Source organism: Calonectris borealis, chromosome 5, assembly GCF_964195595.1.
Source record: "Calonectris borealis chromosome 5, bCalBor7.hap1.2, whole genome shotgun sequence".
NCBI lineage: Eukaryota > Metazoa > Chordata > Aves > Procellariiformes > Procellariidae > Calonectris > Calonectris borealis.
The window spans coordinates 10,495,274-10,512,129 of record NC_134316.1 but is presented as its reverse complement, the minus strand read 5'-3'; the positions used below and the strand labels follow the sequence as shown (position 1 = coordinate 10,512,129).

At 44.5% G+C, this 16,856-nt stretch overlaps 1 protein-coding gene across 4 annotated transcripts in view; it reads right to left on the bottom strand.

Moving 5' to 3' along the window:
* AKT1 (AKT serine/threonine kinase 1) overlaps window positions 1-15,971 on the bottom strand; it is a 74,929-nt gene extending 58,958 nt beyond the window's left edge. The window contains exons 1-3 of one of the 4 annotated variants that reach the window (XM_075150944.1): window positions 15,355-15,643; window positions 14,185-14,259; window positions 8,629-8,804 (exon numbers count right to left, since the gene is read on the bottom strand). In XM_075150944.1, the coding sequence (XP_075007045.1) occupies window positions 8,629-8,674 (46 nt within the window). In that variant the 5' untranslated portion in view covers window positions 8,675-8,804; window positions 14,185-14,259; window positions 15,355-15,643. Of the gene's footprint in view, window positions 1-8,628; window positions 8,805-14,184; window positions 14,260-15,354; window positions 15,654-15,830 lie in introns of those variants that run through there. The other 3 variants (XM_075150945.1, XM_075150946.1, XM_075150943.1) reach the window with 3 other exon arrangements.
* Window positions 15,972-16,856: the final 885 nt, after the last annotated feature.

Here is a 16,856-nt window from a genome sequence, read left to right as displayed (position 1 = left end):
AAGGCTCATATGGAAACACATAGCAAAAATTTCAAATAAGTATTTTTTCTCTTAAATCTTGAGATTTAGTTTAACTGGACTTTGATGGGTAAAAAAGCAGTTCAAATATAGTTTCATTTGTATGTTTATATTAGCCATTAGACCAGTCAAGCCTCTTGCAGCAAATGCAAAATTTATTCTTTCACATCGCTTGCTTTCTGAAGGGTAAACAGGGTACATTTCTTGATCCCCAGACCCCATGACAGAATTGCAGAAATAGTAGGGTATACTGCTAAGGCTGAGTGTTCAGGAAAATAAAACCACACATTATAAGATTATTTTAAATCGTGTACTTTTTGAGACTTTTTACTAAAAGTAATTAAACAGCCCTTTTTCTTCTCCTTAGTCTAAATTGTAGAGAAGGCACTCGGGTTATGTTTTCCAGTTTTTCCTCTACATCATGAGGATTAGCAAGCTCCTCTGCTTCAGAAACAAAAAGGGGCAAAACCTTGAGAATCTTGCAACTTCTACAGGTGGGAACCAATTTATAAAGCCACAACAAACATAAGGGCTGCACTTAAAATTTGAGAATTAGCATCAATTGCTGTAAGCAGCCCTGACCCCCATTGGCACCTAAAGTCCACTAAAATACACCATCTTCAACTTCATGAGTGAGACTTTCCTATCAGCATAACAATGCTTGTCTTAAAAGAACTCTCCTATGAAGAAAGACTGAGAGATCTGGGATTGTTCAGCCTGGAGAAGAGAAGGCTCCAGGGAGGCCTTATTGTGGCCTTTCAACATATAAAGGGAGCTTATAAAAAAGACTCACAGAGGCTTTTTACCAGGGCCTGTAGTGATAGGACAAGGTATAACAGTTTTCAACTAGAAGAAGGTAGGTTTTGGTTATATATAAGGAAGAAATTCTTTACTGTGAGAGTAGTAAAACACTGGAAGAGGTTGCCCAGAGAAGTTGTGGATGCCCCATCATTGGAAGTGTTCAAGGTCAGGTTGACGGGGCTTTGAGCAACCTGATCTAGTGAGGATGTCCCTGCCCACAGCAAGGGGGTTGGACTAGATGATCTTTAAAGGTCCCCTCCAAGCCAAACCATCCTATCATTCTAAGACCGGAGCTCCCTCCCAAAACAGATATCTCCTATGAAGGCGATGGTTCACAACCGACACAGAACTCAGTTCCCTAGCATGCACGTTCTGTGCTCCTCATTGAGAGTAGATTAGTAAAGCGCAAGCAGAAGAGACTTATTTGATAGTCCTGTAAATGATTCGGATGCTGCACTCAGTCTCAATATTAACACGAAATACCACTGCAGTCATGCACAGAACCCCTGACTCCAAGGCGTACTTCTACATGCAGTTCACCAAAGGCCTGGGCTTTGGACAGCACTTCAAAACACGCTCTCCCAACTTACCCAAGAGACTCAGGAAAACAGCAACTGACTTGCCCACAGTCTGTGATAATTGTTTACCTCTGCTGTCCTCAAATATGACCATGCACTTTTGCATAAATTGACAAATTTCACAATATTGTTTGACCAGCTATCTTTTTCACATTTTTGGCTCAACTTGAAGAGGTGGGAGAATAATCCCAGAGTTCTGTAACATGTTTTTCAACTGCACTCAAAGTTGGTCTTCATTATTTCCCCCTTTCAGTTGCAGTAAATATTTCTCACAGAAGCACACTACTTCACACCTAATATGGTGCTATTCTTTCTCCATTCTTTTTCTTCCTCTTTCCTCATATAGTTTCCTGGTTTTTGTTCCCCCTTTAAGAGGCACATTGTACCTGCAACATAATACATCTGAAAATAATAATCCTGCCTCTGTCTTCCCCCCATGAGAGATGACTTTTTAAATAAAATTTAACTCTTTTTTTTTTCTTAGTAAATCAGTTACTTCAATATGTAAAAGGGAAAAAAACCACAAGGCTGACAGTTTTTTTTTTTACAATGCTCTGTCTTTTAAAATGCATTCAAATTAAATGTTCAAAGGTTAAGTAAACCCTTCTTTCCAACACATATTAAGGTTTGTTTCCTGAATGAGTCCGAGACCAACAACTACCCCACTTTTTAAGAGAATTTGCCAGTAACAAACTGTGGATAAAAGGAGATACACTAGCTGTCCCCATGTACTGCTCTGAGAGCATCAAAGTCCTCACGAGCTTTTTCAGATGGCAAAGTCTAAGGCTAAGAGTGCTAATACAGAGCAAGTTTAGGCAAGGGAAGCCGCGGGCACAGGCAAGGAGTGCAACTGATGGTGCTTAGGCAGGGAGAGCGCCAGCAGGGAATGTTGGAAGGGAAGGAACCGTCTGGCATCCACACGGGGGCTGCATGGGAAGACATTTTCAAGTGAGGACAAGGCGCCAAATTTAAAATACATGGCACAACACCTTGCCTAAAACCACTCTTGCAAGAACAACGAGCAAGCTTTACTCTCTTGCTCTCTCTTTACCTCAAAATAGCACATGCACTTAGTACTTCTTTCTTCCTAAATCCAAACCTGATGACTTCTCAGTATGCCTACTGAGAGAAAAAAAGAACAGAAAACCACACGTGGACAACTTTTTTTTTTTTTGCACAGGCCTACCTTTTCCTTCTTGAAAATGAAGGAACCATGAAAGAGAGGATCAAAGCCAATGCAGGCAGCTTCTGTATGATCGACTGTATCAAGCATTCCCAGGCTCACTTTAACAGCGCTTGCAACGTCCTAGATCCCTCATTCTCAAATCTCTTTTAACAAAAGTAACAGTAGTTTATGATGCTACCCCACTTTTAGAGATAAAATTAAGAGCTAGTTTGTTTCGCTTCTGATGTACAATAAAACAGAATATGAAAGTAAACTTCCAGGACTGACATAAATAATGTGAGCATAAACATCTGAGCTCTTCCTCTTTGCCATTCAAAGCGAGAGTGTTTGGTGTCACTCACATGTAAGTTCCAGACAGTCAGTTTACACACACAGAGAAAAACATCTAACCTAGCATGACTTGTCTGAAGAACTGAAAGTATTTTGCAAAAAAGGTGGGGGAAAATGTTGGAATAAAGATCTTTTTGGTGTAATTTTTACTGAAAAAAGAAACATTTGGACTTCACCCTTCAAAAGTATGAAGCTGTGGCTTAAAGAACTGGTTTTCCTACACGAAAAAAATGTTCTGGAAGAAAGACTTTTCTAAAAGGACACTGGAAAGCAACAAAGATGGTCAAAGACTTAAGTAGTCTGCTCAGTGGAAGGAAGATGAGCAATCTCTAGGCTACGCTATCTCTTTCAAAGATGTAGTACAGTATAGTTACACTGTACTAGGTAATTCTCAGCATCTGACTTCCCTGTCATCCAAAGCAGACTTTTTACAGTACACTGGATCCAGCCTGTTTCCTATGATCTCTCCACAAACAATTCCATCAGATGAGATTTACCCTCCAAAAGTCTAGCTGACTAGCCATTATCAGCTCATATTTCTCCAGATGTTTTGTGATCTCATCCTTTCTTAATGTCTCTAGCATCTTGCCTACCACCAAGGTCAGATTTATTGGTCGACAATTTCCTGGTTCCTCCCCAATCCCCTTTTCCCAGAACAGGGCAAGCAAAATGAAAGCAACCGAGAGCTAGCATTGCAAAACTATTGCCCCTTGTGTTGAAAAAGAGACACACAAGAAAAACCACAAACTGACACAGCTTACCTTTTGTTTCCAGTAAGAAGAGCAACAGATTTCTCTATAAACCAAATCCTTCAGCTCTGGAAGTAGCATCAGCTTCTTTCCCTCTGTTACAAACTTCCCCCCTCCATTCTTTGTTCAGCCCCTATCTTGTTTCTTACCTTTCCTCTTCCCCCCGGTTTTACCTCTGAAGCAGCCATGCCCTCTATAGCTGGCATCTTTAGAGTTCAGATGTATCTTAGGATCCTTTGTATCAAGTGCCACAGCCACTCCTTTGAAATGCCATGAAAGTCAGACGATCCTTGAACTAATCTGAACCCCGAAGGTTCTGGCTATACAGGTCATCAAGAAAGCGCACCGCTACATCCCAGGGACTGACAGAAGCCAAAGTAAAAAAATAAAAACCACCCCAAAATAACACACACACACACACACACACAAAGAGGTAGGGAACATGGTGAGAACAGAAAAGAGAGAAGAAAGAAGAGGTAAAGAAAAACAGCAACACAAGAGACCCACTGGCTTAAAAAAAGTTCACTTCTGGTCATACCTCGTAAGATCCTGTTTTGATTCATACTAACAGAATACTGAAAGTATGAACCTGTGCTTAAAATAACAAAGCTAAAGTTCACCGTCTGTGCTATTCTGCTAGAGAAAGCTAAAAGAGCAACAATCAGCACTTAATTCCTGGCTTATATTTTACATATGGACCATGCATGCATCTTATGCAATGAAGCTAAAGGAAGACAAATCACAATGGACTACTGGGTATTTATTAGGACATCTGTATCACTCCGTTTCGTTACAGAAATAATTCTTTAACAAAAAAAAATTAGCAGTATTTCCATAAGTGGAGTAAGTACCTTTTGTATAATTTCTCAGTTAAGGTCCTCTAGTAATTTTGATCAGCTTAAAAGCCAAACTTCCAACCAGTCAAATAGTTTTAGCTGCCTGAAGTCCACACAAATTGACATTTGGAGGACATGTTCTGGTTTTCACGGTTAAAATTACTGTGAGGTGTTTATATACTATTTAAAAACAAAAGCAAAAAGTAGCTCCACAGTTGCTGCTAAATATTAATGGATGAATACACAGGTCTCTCCTGCTGCTTATAATTGCTTCAGAGTTCTCAGAGTGAAAAATCGAGATTTCTATTTCCTTTTTTAAATGTCAGTGTACATTTTTCCCTCCCCCTCTTTCCCTGCCTCCAAAAGACTCCTTTTTCCATACGAGTTTATGCCCTAATAAGAAAACCGGACATACTAGGGAAGACGGAGATGACAGAGTATCAAAACGCACAATCCCCCTCTTTGTTAGCCTTGCAGAAAGACTTTAAAAAAAAAAAAAAAAAAACAACAAACAGGATGAAGACTGAAGACAATAGAAGGACCTTTATAAACAGGGACCACAGCAGAAAGATGCAAGAAATCCAATAAGATCTTTAAAATGGATCAGTAAAGTAAATAAAATACACTCGGGCATACCTCTTTTATCCAAAAAGTTCCACAACACACAACCAAAATTAAGGATACTCATTACATACATCCAGAAAACCTATAATCTCAGAACTCAACAAGCAGCAATTTGGGCAGATAATTTACTCCTTCCCCCCTCCTATTCAGTCACAATTATAGCACCTCTACATCTACCCATTTCCTCCATCCCTTCCCACTAAACAAACCTTCAACATAACACAACCAGGGACTACATATTCTGGACATATACATACAACACACCAACCCCAAGTCTGAGTTTCTTCACATTTTCTATGTGTGTGTTGGAACACTTCAGCCACGCAGTTGTGCAAAGAGCGGTTAGTATTTTTGCTACTGTTTCTGTCTTCACACCACAGTCTACCGCCTCACTGTGATTAGAATAACAGCACCAAGCGCTGCCAACAAGGAAAACGGGAAAAAAACCAGTTCATTCATGAATTCTTCTATTTCTGCCTGGTTGAGGTTAGACATGTCATGGAGATGACTCTGGCCCCTGCACAAACAAACATCTGCGCTACTGGAAGTAGAGCTTCCTTTAAGCCACTGACTTACAGAACTGCCAAGAGCTCTCGGCCAGGCAGTGATGTTTAATTTCATTTCTCCATTTGTATTTTTAATCTTGGAAACAAAAACAGAAATGTAAAGCATGCTGACAGAAGAAAACAACCCCACAATTCTAGAAAGCCCTGCTATTTCCCTGCCAGGCCAAAACACCTGCTCCTGCTAATGACAGCTTTATGCTTATATACACCTGCCATCCAGAAGGGCTCCAGAGCACTTTGCAGCCTGATTTATACATACACAAATCATTAAAACCACCAAAATTAAGCCACTGCTGGGGTGAGATGTAGCAACTGTTCAACTGCACAGAGCCATGCTGTTCAACTGCTCAGGACGTGAACTAAGAGACACCATATCCAACCAACGCTATGGGGGAACGTTAGGTAGACAGAACATCATTGCCCAATCTGGATTTCGGCCAGTCACTACTTAAAATATTTGCATGTGGAAAGCCCTAGGATCTTTAAAGAACACATGCAGTGCAACCTTCGGTTTTATAAATGATCCAAAAGACAAACAATATACATTTCCTATATCTAAAATCCTCCTTTAGCAGTCCCTCCCTGCAGTAATTACTGTTTATGCCTTAACTTCAGAAGCTCACAGTATCAGACATCAGTTTTGGAAACATCCTGTGGTTCAAGCACTTGATCTTGCAGAGCCAGCAAACTGATAGAGTCTGGCAATAAATGTAGATGTTTAAAAAAAAAAAAAAAATCCTTTAAAAAACACGTGCACACAAGTGGATCAGTTCTTCCCACACAGCCCCAGCCAAAAGAACTGAATTTGTCAACTGATCCCAAAACAGCTACAAAAACCAAGAGAGTAACGGAGCTGACACACTGGCAAGCCGAGGAGGAGAGATAGCACTGCTTTCTAAAGCCCTCCTCAAATGGACAACGCCAAATTAACAGTTGCAAAGTCAATTAAGTGGAATGAAATAGGTGTCACCGCACATACCGAGAAGGCAAAAAGGCATTGGGGAACAGGTTAAAAAGATTAGGAAGCCTGGCATCCAGAAAACGCCAAGACACGTTTAACAGTTTGGGCGTTTGGGCATAAATTTGCAGTCTCAAATATGCAGAACATGCAGAGTAACATTTTGGAAATGGAAATGTGTTCAGCAGATAATCTCATAATATTATCAGCAAATCATCAGAGACAATAATCTGTTTCTCCAAGGTAATTTAAAAAAAAAAAAAAAATCAGATCAGGAGATAAGGGCATCTTTTAGTAAAACCTCCTCCAGAGGTCTCCTTACTTGAAAGTAGCTTTATCATAATCCTAGAAACAACGAAAATTCAATTCTCAAGGGTAAATACAGACAAGCTTGAAATACAACGTGACTGTTTTAAAGTTTCAGACACATGACCTCTGAATCATCCTGACAATTCCATACAATTACATTTTCATACTTTTTGAAATAAATGTTTCTCCCCCAGATTTTTGTACAGTGCTCCTCCAAATAATAATTTTTTTTTTTCAAGTTACAGGTAAGTGCACGAAGAATTGTAACAACAGACGGTTAAAAAAACCTGAGCCTAAAAACATAATTTAAAACTAAAAACATATCTCTTTAATTTGAAGAGTTTCTAGATTCATAAATGGGAATGGGAAACATAATTCTGTATTTCTTTCTCCTGTTTTATCCAAACACAGCACAATTCTCAAATACTTTATCTATCAGAACAAGGTAGCCTGGGTACACTAGAATTATCACGAGTTATTTAAGATAATGAGTGGAAAGGCGTTTCTAACTGAAATAAACCAGAACAAAAAAAAAACAGAAAACACTTTATCAAAACATTTTCACATCAAGCATCAGACAATTTGCTAAACTAAGCTGCATATCCAGCTGTTAGAAATACACGTTTCCACCCTTTTAAAACATGGATTATCAACATGTTTTCTAAATTCTTAGAAATTTCTTATTGTTGCAGAAGAACCATCAGCCTTTATCAAGGTTATGATAGCGTATTTCCATTTTCTTCCAGAAATAATTACGCTACACCTTTGCACCTTTAGGTAAGTTATTGCAAACCCTCTAGAAAAATCCTGAGTCTGCAGAACCATGTGAGCTTCCCTACTGCTGGAGCACACAGATTCTGTTTTTGGTCCAAAAAAATGACGATATTATGGAAAGTACCTAACACTGCTCTCTCCTTTCCAAGAAACAATAGTAGAATACAAAGAAACAGATAAGTCAAGTACCTTATAGGAGCAATGCTGTAGTACTTGAAAACAAACATCCCCCTGCCCCCCACCAAAAAAACCAACCCACTGTTTTGGGAATAAAACATTTAAGAATGCAAAAAGCATAACAGTACACATGACTATGTATTTCAGTTTTGCCACCCAGTCAAGAATAAAGACACTTTATAAAAATCAAATGCCATTAGTGGTACAACAGAAATGCACAGAGTGCACAAACTCAAGGCTATTCTTCCCGTCTAGGACACTGGTACCAAGAGCAGTTCAGACACAAACAAAACAGCACATTCTCTAGCAAGTCTCTGCAAGAGCACAGCATTGCTCGCAAAATACAGGCATATTTTTCACTGTTCAAATGAAGATTCACCTCAAGACAATTCTACCTTCTAACACAAAAAGAAAGGCTACAGACTTATATATAAAACAAAATAATTTGCTGCAGTTTAACCTTTAACACTCTAAGTAGCATCTCCTTCAGTTGCTATCTTTATCATCATCTTCAAAGCAGCTGACGCAGTTTTTGGTGAACACATACACATGCACACACCCAAAGAAAACCCCATATACGTGCGTTTTCTCAAACTTGATAGCAAGTCACGCACACTAGGATGAACGGGAAAATAACAGACTATTTGAAGATATGCTGCTAAAGGACAGATCACCGCGTGAGAGAAAGCCAATCTACTGTCCTGGAGGGAAGAGACACTTACCTCGTTTGTGAAGCCACCCTTCCTTCACTATTGCTACTTCATTCATAATGGCAGGAATGTCTCTTGAAAAACCAGTTTATGCCAAAAGATCACTCTGTTGAAATTCCTGAACTCCCGCAGAAGGCTCCACAAAAGGGATGGGTTTTTTTTTCCGTTTTTCTCCTTCTCAGCTATTTCTAAAAGGATCAAAAGAAGAGTGCACCATCATTTTGAAGCATGTCACATATGTACAATAAGGGATACAACAAGGAGTAGCTTTCATTGGGGTTTGGGGTTTTTTTTTTATTATTATTACAAATCCTAAATGAGGGCTTTGCTCTTCACAAGGATTTTTATATCTCGGCAGGTGGAGGTGCCAAAATACATGCTTGCTGAAGTCCTGCTTCTTCACTGAGCAGATTGATCGTGGGCAGACTCACAACTGTCTGGATTAGAGATGGATGCAAGACCTTGTCCAGTAGACCTCTGTATCTCCAACAACACCTCACTCTCCACAACAATAAAAATTCTGAGACTTCACAAAGTCTAGGTTTAAATATTTCCTTCCAAAACGTCTTCTGGAAGGTTTCTTTACAGCTTGATGTATAGCAGTCTATCAAATAACACACAGTGCATCTTAGAGATACACTCCTAACAGTCAAAATTCCTGATACTCTCCTTCAAATTTTCATAGCTTCAGCGTCATCCTGTTAATCCCACTCAGATCTCCTTAACTATCCCAAAAAGTGTCTTCTCTATCTTTAATATTTATAACTCCTACCTCTCCTAGAGGTATACAAAGAATCTCAGATAAGCTCACATACCTTTCTCTTATCCTAAATCAGCCCTTACAGCACCCTGATCAATTTTACTGCCCTTCCCTGAACGCACTGCAGTTTGCTGCTGTCTTTCTCGCAATGAATTACACCTAACCACAACTTAGGGTTTTTATCCCTCTGCTTTATGAGATGAAGTCCCTATCTAAATAGCTCAAAATTGCCGTATCTTATTGAAAATGTGTCTAGCTCATGGCTGACTACCACAGAAATGTTCTTCGCATTTCTCTCCCTCAATGAAAGTAATCTCTTCCCAAATGCATTAGCTTTTATTATTTTTCTAAATTGAATCTGATTATTTTTCTGCTTGTGGTACAATGTTCTGTTTGTTTTTCTTTAATGACTTCTGTGCTCTCCGAAGTGTCCATACCACCATTCAATTTGGTATTACTTGGGTGATCAAAAAATGTAATTGGTGACAAATTCCCAGCAATAACCAAGAATTTTAATAAAACAGAACCCAGCAGCATTTGTAACTCATCGCCAAAGACCTGGCTTTTACTGGAGTCTCTCTCCAACCACAGAAACATCACATTCCACCTAACAAATATATACCGTCTCTGCATGCATTTGGCACGCGTGCATCAATTATCTCTGAGCATGCAGGTGATAGCCATCCATCAGAAACTAGATTAAAAAGCAACTAATTCCCCATAACTCACTAAGACACAACCCTGGATGGAAGAAACAGGTGGTCAAAATGAATCCAACCTAGAACTGAAACCCCAGCAAGGACAGAAGGCTCTCTATCATATATCACCAGTGCTCTGAAACGGGCAGCCTTCAAAGCAAGGAGGTCAAATTCGAACAAGTTCCATCACTGCAAGCAGAAATGGACTGGGAGAAAAGAGGTCACTCCCCTGATACTTTGCCTATGAACTTTCACTGTTTATCACTGTTCGCTTTTCCAGTAACACTTTATTTTCTAGTTTTTCCCCAGAAACAAGCTGGGGTTTTTTTTTTACCAAATGACAAATCTGCCATATCTCACTGGTTATAATTATCAGCTCCAAGAAACAGATAAGCTGTTTGCCTGAGGGAGGGAAAACACACGAAAAATTACATCGGAACAAGAGACATGTAAGAATTCCTTAATTTCATAAATAAATATGAGAACACCATATGCTGCAGAATAGAAACCAGTAACCCACAGCTGCCAGAGTTACCTTGAAACAAACTCCTTTAGCTCCAGAGCAATTAGGATAGAACCTGATGAACATGGCAGGCTTTTGTTCTCCTTTCAAAAATGCATGCACAACAGTCATGCAAGCTAGACTTACTTGTTGATGTCGAGACTAGACCTCGTTTAGAGGCTTTGTTTAAGCATCATGCAATTTGCAAAGTGTTGAACAAAACCCGTAAGATTATCACAGCTTACGTTTGGAAATGCAACACCCAGGTGTGAAAGTTAACACGTCTAACATTGTGCCATAACAGAACATGGGGACTGTGCAACCTACCTCTGCGTCTTGAATTCAACAATTTAGCTGCATTGAGCGATCAATATCCTTTTCAATAACCATATGTAAAAAACTAGTCTGTAGAAAGGACAATCCTATTATTAAAAACAGAAAAAGCGCAAAGGTCCAAAATTCTGCAATCTGCAGCTAACTTACTCCAGGTTTTTCTGGGTTAACGCTTGCCAAGATTACCACTTGGCAGCCTCCTTCTTGTCATCGGCTAAACTGTCATCTCATAATCTGAATTTGAATGACAATACAGCCCAAAAAAGCAGATCAACAAAGAAATCCAAAGCTCAGAGGATCTACTTTTTCTACTCTCTGTGGTGCCCAAAAAGTTTGGACTGCCTTTTCCCTACAATGTCTACCCAAGAAACATTCACCTGCTACTGCAGCCCTGCTGTCAGGGATGTGTCTTTAGCTGCCCGTCTCCTTCACGGGGAGACGGGTGGTGAAGAGCGTAGGGGGTATTGTAAAGGAGCCATGCACAGAAGATTGAGCAGCACAGCACAATGAAGTGGGAAAACATTCCCTGCCACCAACCTGCAGCATGGGCTCCACCTCAGTCCTCCTATCAGCTATGCCAGAGCACTTATTTTATAAGGGTGAACTTGAGTTAATTTTTCTTCACAGTGTGAAGAGCTGGGAATTGCTTCTCACTGCCCAACAAGATGCCCATAGACAAAGCTCCAACAGAAGCAAACCCACTCTATCTGGTATATTTTAAAACACACATTCAAGCTGTGCCTAATATATCTATTTTAGTAAAAGTCGCTATTGAAGACAGTGACAGCAAGGAAGAGTAATTTCTTGGAATAGAAGAGCCGGTTAACTACAGGTCAACGTACTACTGAAGATGCGTAAAACAGAGATAAGTTCCTTTTCCATAAAATCCTTGGGGGGGGGGGGGGGGGGGGAAGATTACAGTCCTCATTTACGACCATCTAGGAATGGTTCCCAGTGAACAGAAGGCATCTGAGGTAAGTATGACCTGGCTGCTCCAGCCTGTGTCTGCACATGACGGAATACTGTCAAAAACGAAACAACTTCTCTCTCTTAGCCTTCTGTTTGCTTGTTTTTCAGTACACGTTTCTGTAATACCTTTTTCAATACCAAAGTATTCCTCACGTGGCTGAAGTACAGTAAATCATGAATGGCATGACATCAGCATCGTATCACGGTGACGCTGGTTTTACGCATGTATTAATTCCTTAAAGGTTATTAACGTCTTCATAAATAATGAGATAACTCACTTCCCTAGGCACTGCAGCAGCGAAACCTGCTTTAAGGAGTCAGTCAAACCAACCGTCCAACAGAAGGTGGAGCAGAACCGTTTTTTCCGTATTTGGGAGAGTCATGTTAGAGCTCCTTCTCTCATTCTCTTCCACTTATTATGCTCACTTTCTTTTGTCTCTACGAGATCGAGAGATGAATCTGTCCTCCTTGCCCTCTTTCCAGGATGAAATTTTATATTCATTTCTACTCACACCCTAAAGCAGAGCAGGAAGAAAAGGAATTCTTCCGTAACGCTGAAGCTGAAACCTAAGCTTATGGGATGCAGGAGCATCTATGGTAATTATCTCGTCTATGAGGGAGTATAAGCAAGAGACTGAAGGAGGATCGGACCCACCAACCTTGGTCCTGCCACTGCCTCACCTGGAATGTTAGGCTGTGCCTAGGCTGTACTAGTTAGCCCAGATCAGAACGCAGGTCACAGCAAAGCGTGCTCCCGGACTAACACTCTGCCCATCACACCACCAGTTACCGATGCCCGCTGCCCTGGTGTGACACAGTCCTGATGCTCCCAGGACACTCTGAGCCCTAACGTGCTATGCATCCTCACATGTTCTTATAACGCACAACAGCAGGACCAGGCAAAAAAGGATCCAGCTGCCCCTGTTTGCCCACCTTGGCCACATGACACTATCACCAGAGTAGACGAGACACACAGGAACTGGGGGGGGCAGACGGGTGTGTGTTTGGGCCCATTACATGGGATATCATGAGCAACCCAAACTCTCTTCCCACAGTAGATCCCAGTGTAAGCTCATAGCGGACAGCCAATTGCACCTGAACAGCACAGATACAACAAAGTTGGGCTCCAGCCAGCATTTCAAGTGGAGCATATAGATAAGTGTCCCCACCAGGCTTTAACCAGCGAAGTACCTCTCCTGCATTATGCAAATCCTGCCTTGGGTGTTTCGCAGGAACAGCAGCGGTTCCAACGCGCTCAAGGCTCTCTAAGCACACTGTAGTAGCTTCGCACCATGACCCAGTTACCAAATCTGGGCAGACAGCTTTCAAGAAAGCTTAGAGGGACCAGGTTGTTCCAGCATCTTAGCTTACTTCACAAAAACGCATTGTGGGCCATGAGTTAGGTGTGGTCACTCGTATTTGCTAGTATATGTTCTGTGTCAAATGACACCACGTCTAAACTGGTATTTCACGGCTGCACACGCAGCTTATCACACGGTTCAGAAAGGCTTCTCTGATACTAAGACCTATAGGAAAAATGGTAAGTGGAGAATAAAAATCTCTAAAGCCACATCCACTTTCTTTCAATCTCTTCGCCTAATCTAGGTTTACAAAACTGTAATTTGAAATGCTTGTGCTCTCATGTCTTTGCTGATCAATAGTCAGGAGGTTAATATTGTTCAGGTGAGGGGCCAGAGTTACGACATCCAGCTGTCCAAGCTGCAACCACAACTGCAGTTTGATAGGCCAGACTAAGCTGCCTATTTCAAAACTGAGTGATGACAGAAAAGAGACTTCTTCATACTCTGTCAGACACAGGCCAGACAAAATCCGCTTTATGTTCCCAAACAAGAACAGGTCCTTTTACAGTTTATGCTCATACAATTTAAGAACGGTGCTGCTCAGAGCTTCTGCACCAACTTTAAATGCATTTAATCAAATTCCATTTTGAAGCATTTATAACGGAAGTTTGGTTCTGGCCCCAAACAAACCAAGTCAGTCGTGAACCTATTTAATTCTTAATGTAATTACTTACAGGACATTTTTATAAGCAGGCAAGTGAATGCTGGAGCTACAAGTTACTTGCAGACTTTGGATCAATTCTTAAATTTGATTTACCACCGCTGCACACCAAAAACAGTTCTATAAACATCGCACACAACAAAAACCCTCCTATTTAAAAAATCAAAGGTAGTTCCACAGCGTCTTTAAATCTATTAACTCAGACAAATGTTGTGGCTGTCATCAGGAAATTAACTACTACATAAAAGTAATTACTAGTCATGCAGTATGTCAAATTTATTTACCTGTAAACAAATATTCTTCTGAATTAAGTGTTAGTAACTCCCCTTTATAACTGTATTTTGAAATGTACATCCCTCCTGTGGTATAAATAAAACAAACAAGAGCAAATCAGGGATTTGCTTCTTATATATCAGAGGTGGTAGGAAAACAAAGCAAAAAGAAAGAGAGTTAAACACTTTCCCCAAGAGGGTGGGAGGAGGGGGGGATACCGATAAGGTGCAAGCTGCATTAGCATCACTAGCGTACTGTCAGTAAAATAAATAAAAAGTCCCAACATGTTCATATACTCGATTATAATTATGTGTTTTACAAAGAAACAGAAGCAAAAGTCCTAGAAGTCTCCAAGAACATCTCGGCAACTGCAGAATTTCACCTGGGGGGGTGGGGGGGGGGGAGATCTGCAGACAGCTCCCTACAGCTCTGCAAAACACGACTGCAAAAAAAAAAAAAAAATCAAGTCCACAAACGCTGCACAGCCACCTACACACGCCAAATGCCCACGGAGATAATCACACCCCCGTCGGCAAACACTTAGTGGTCCGCAAAACGGAGCAGGGCTGAACAACGCGGCTACAGAGGAGGAGAAAATGGGGGCGGCTGAGGTGGGAGAACGGGGGGGGGCACCTGGCGACTTTATTTGCCACAATTTTAGAAATACCGCCCCCCGCCACCCCCCTCTCCTTGGGGGATGCTCGGGCAGGTCCCGGGCGGCCCCAGCCCCCGTCGGCGCTGGAGGGCCGCGGCTCCGAGGGGGCCGGGACAAGCCCGAGGGCCGCCAGGGGAGCCCCCCGCCCCGCCGCCCTCTCATCCACCGCATCCCGGGGGAGCCAACAGCTTCCTGTCCGCCCCGGGCCCGCCGGCAAGACGCCGGCCGGGGGCCGCCCGCAGCCCGGCCCCCCTCACCCCCTCCACCCCGCCCGGCCGCCCCGGGGCGCCGCAGCCCGGCCGTGCCCGGGGGGGGGGGCGGCGGGGCAGCCCCCCGCCCGCCGCCGCGGCCTAGGCGGGTCAGCGGCCGCCGCCCCGAGAAGGCGGAGGGCGGCCGCCCCCCTTCCCTTCCCCTCCCCTCCCGGCCCCGCACAATGCGGCGGGCACGGCGCGGCCGAGCGGAGCAGGCCCCGGCCCCGTCGCTTCCTTCCCCCAGCCCTTCCCAGCCGGGGGAGCGGGTCACTTACATGGCTGGAGCCCGGGGAGGAGGTGATGGGAGGGTGGCGGCGGCAGGGGAAGGGAGCCGGGGCGGGAGGCAGGGGAAGGGGAGGGAAGGGGGGAGCGAGCCAGCGAGCGAGCAGGGGGAAGGGGGAGGCTGGCGAGGCGGGCTCTCCGGCGGGTGCCGAGCGAAGGCCTCACTGGGCTCCCGGCAGCCGCCGCCTCCTCACCATCCCCGGGCGGCGGGCGGCGGGGCGGCTCCTCCTCCCCCTCTCGCAGGCGCTCGGCCCATGGGGCTCACACGCCCGCTCCGGCTGCCGGCCTGCCTTCCCCGCCGCTCCGCCTCGCCCCCGCCGCCGCCCTGCCTCCGGCCGGGAGGGGGAGGCCGCCCCTCGCCTCGCTCAGCAGCCCCCCCGCAGCCGCCGCCTCCCCTCGCGCCACCGGGCCGAGCTCCCGCAGCCGGGGCCGGGCTCGTCCCACACGCGTCTCCGCGGCGCTCGCTCACATCCTCCGGGGAGCGGCCGCCGGGTCCTACCGCCGCCGCGCCGAGGGGCCGCTCCGCTCCGCGCCGCTCCCCGCGGGGAGGGGGGGGATCCTCCGCCGCCGGGGCCTCGCTGCCCGGCCCCGCCTCGCTGCCCTCGGAGCTCCCCTCAGCGCGGCGGGGCAGCGCCCGCCGGCCCGGCCCTCCCGCCGCCCCCCTCCGCCCACCCGCCAGGCCGGCCCCAGGCCCCGAGGGCGGCGTTTCCGGGCCCCCGGCGCGGCCTGGCCCCGGGACCGGCCCGGCCCGTGACCCGGGCGTTTGGGACGCCGTGCCCCGCGAGGTGATGTGGCCTCTCCTGACTCGGCCGTGCGGGAAGCCGCCAGCGCTAGGAACCTGGTGCCCAGAGTGCGGACAATTTACCCCAAAAAACGGGGTCCCGCCGCCGCCGTAGGGCAGAGGCCCCGGCAGCCCCCGGCATTCCAACCTCTGGGAAGGGCCAGGCCCCGTAAACCTCTTGGGGTGCCCCCAGCAAGCTTCCCCAAAAGCGTGGGGTGCCAGTCCGCTTACCCTGCGCTCGGAGCTTTCCCTAGTGCTCGTGAAATACTGATTGATTAAATAGTGAGGTATCACGGTACCTTGGAGGGTATTCCAATATCCCTTCCCGCAGCAGGCGGGCTGTGAGGCGTGGAAAGGTTAAGTGGTCGCCCGGGGACTCGGGGTGGCAGAGGGGTCTGGATGCCGCTCTCCCGGCCGCCTTGCTGCGCTCGAGGCCATCCTGCTCTCGCAGCAGGAATGGCTCAAAAACATCACAAATTACTTGAACTATTGCTTACAGGGCAGCAATATTTTCTAAGATTTTTAAGAGCCGTTCTGCTCTGAAAAACGATGTTGTGGAAATACCTTTGACAGATTTATTATTTCTTCGCACTTCCAGTATCAAAATTTGCCCTTTTTGGTCATTAAGGGATTTTGTTTATATTCTAATTGACAGTGCCACAAACGTTAACTAGGCTGTAAGAATTGATTGGATTTGTATAGAAACATACGATC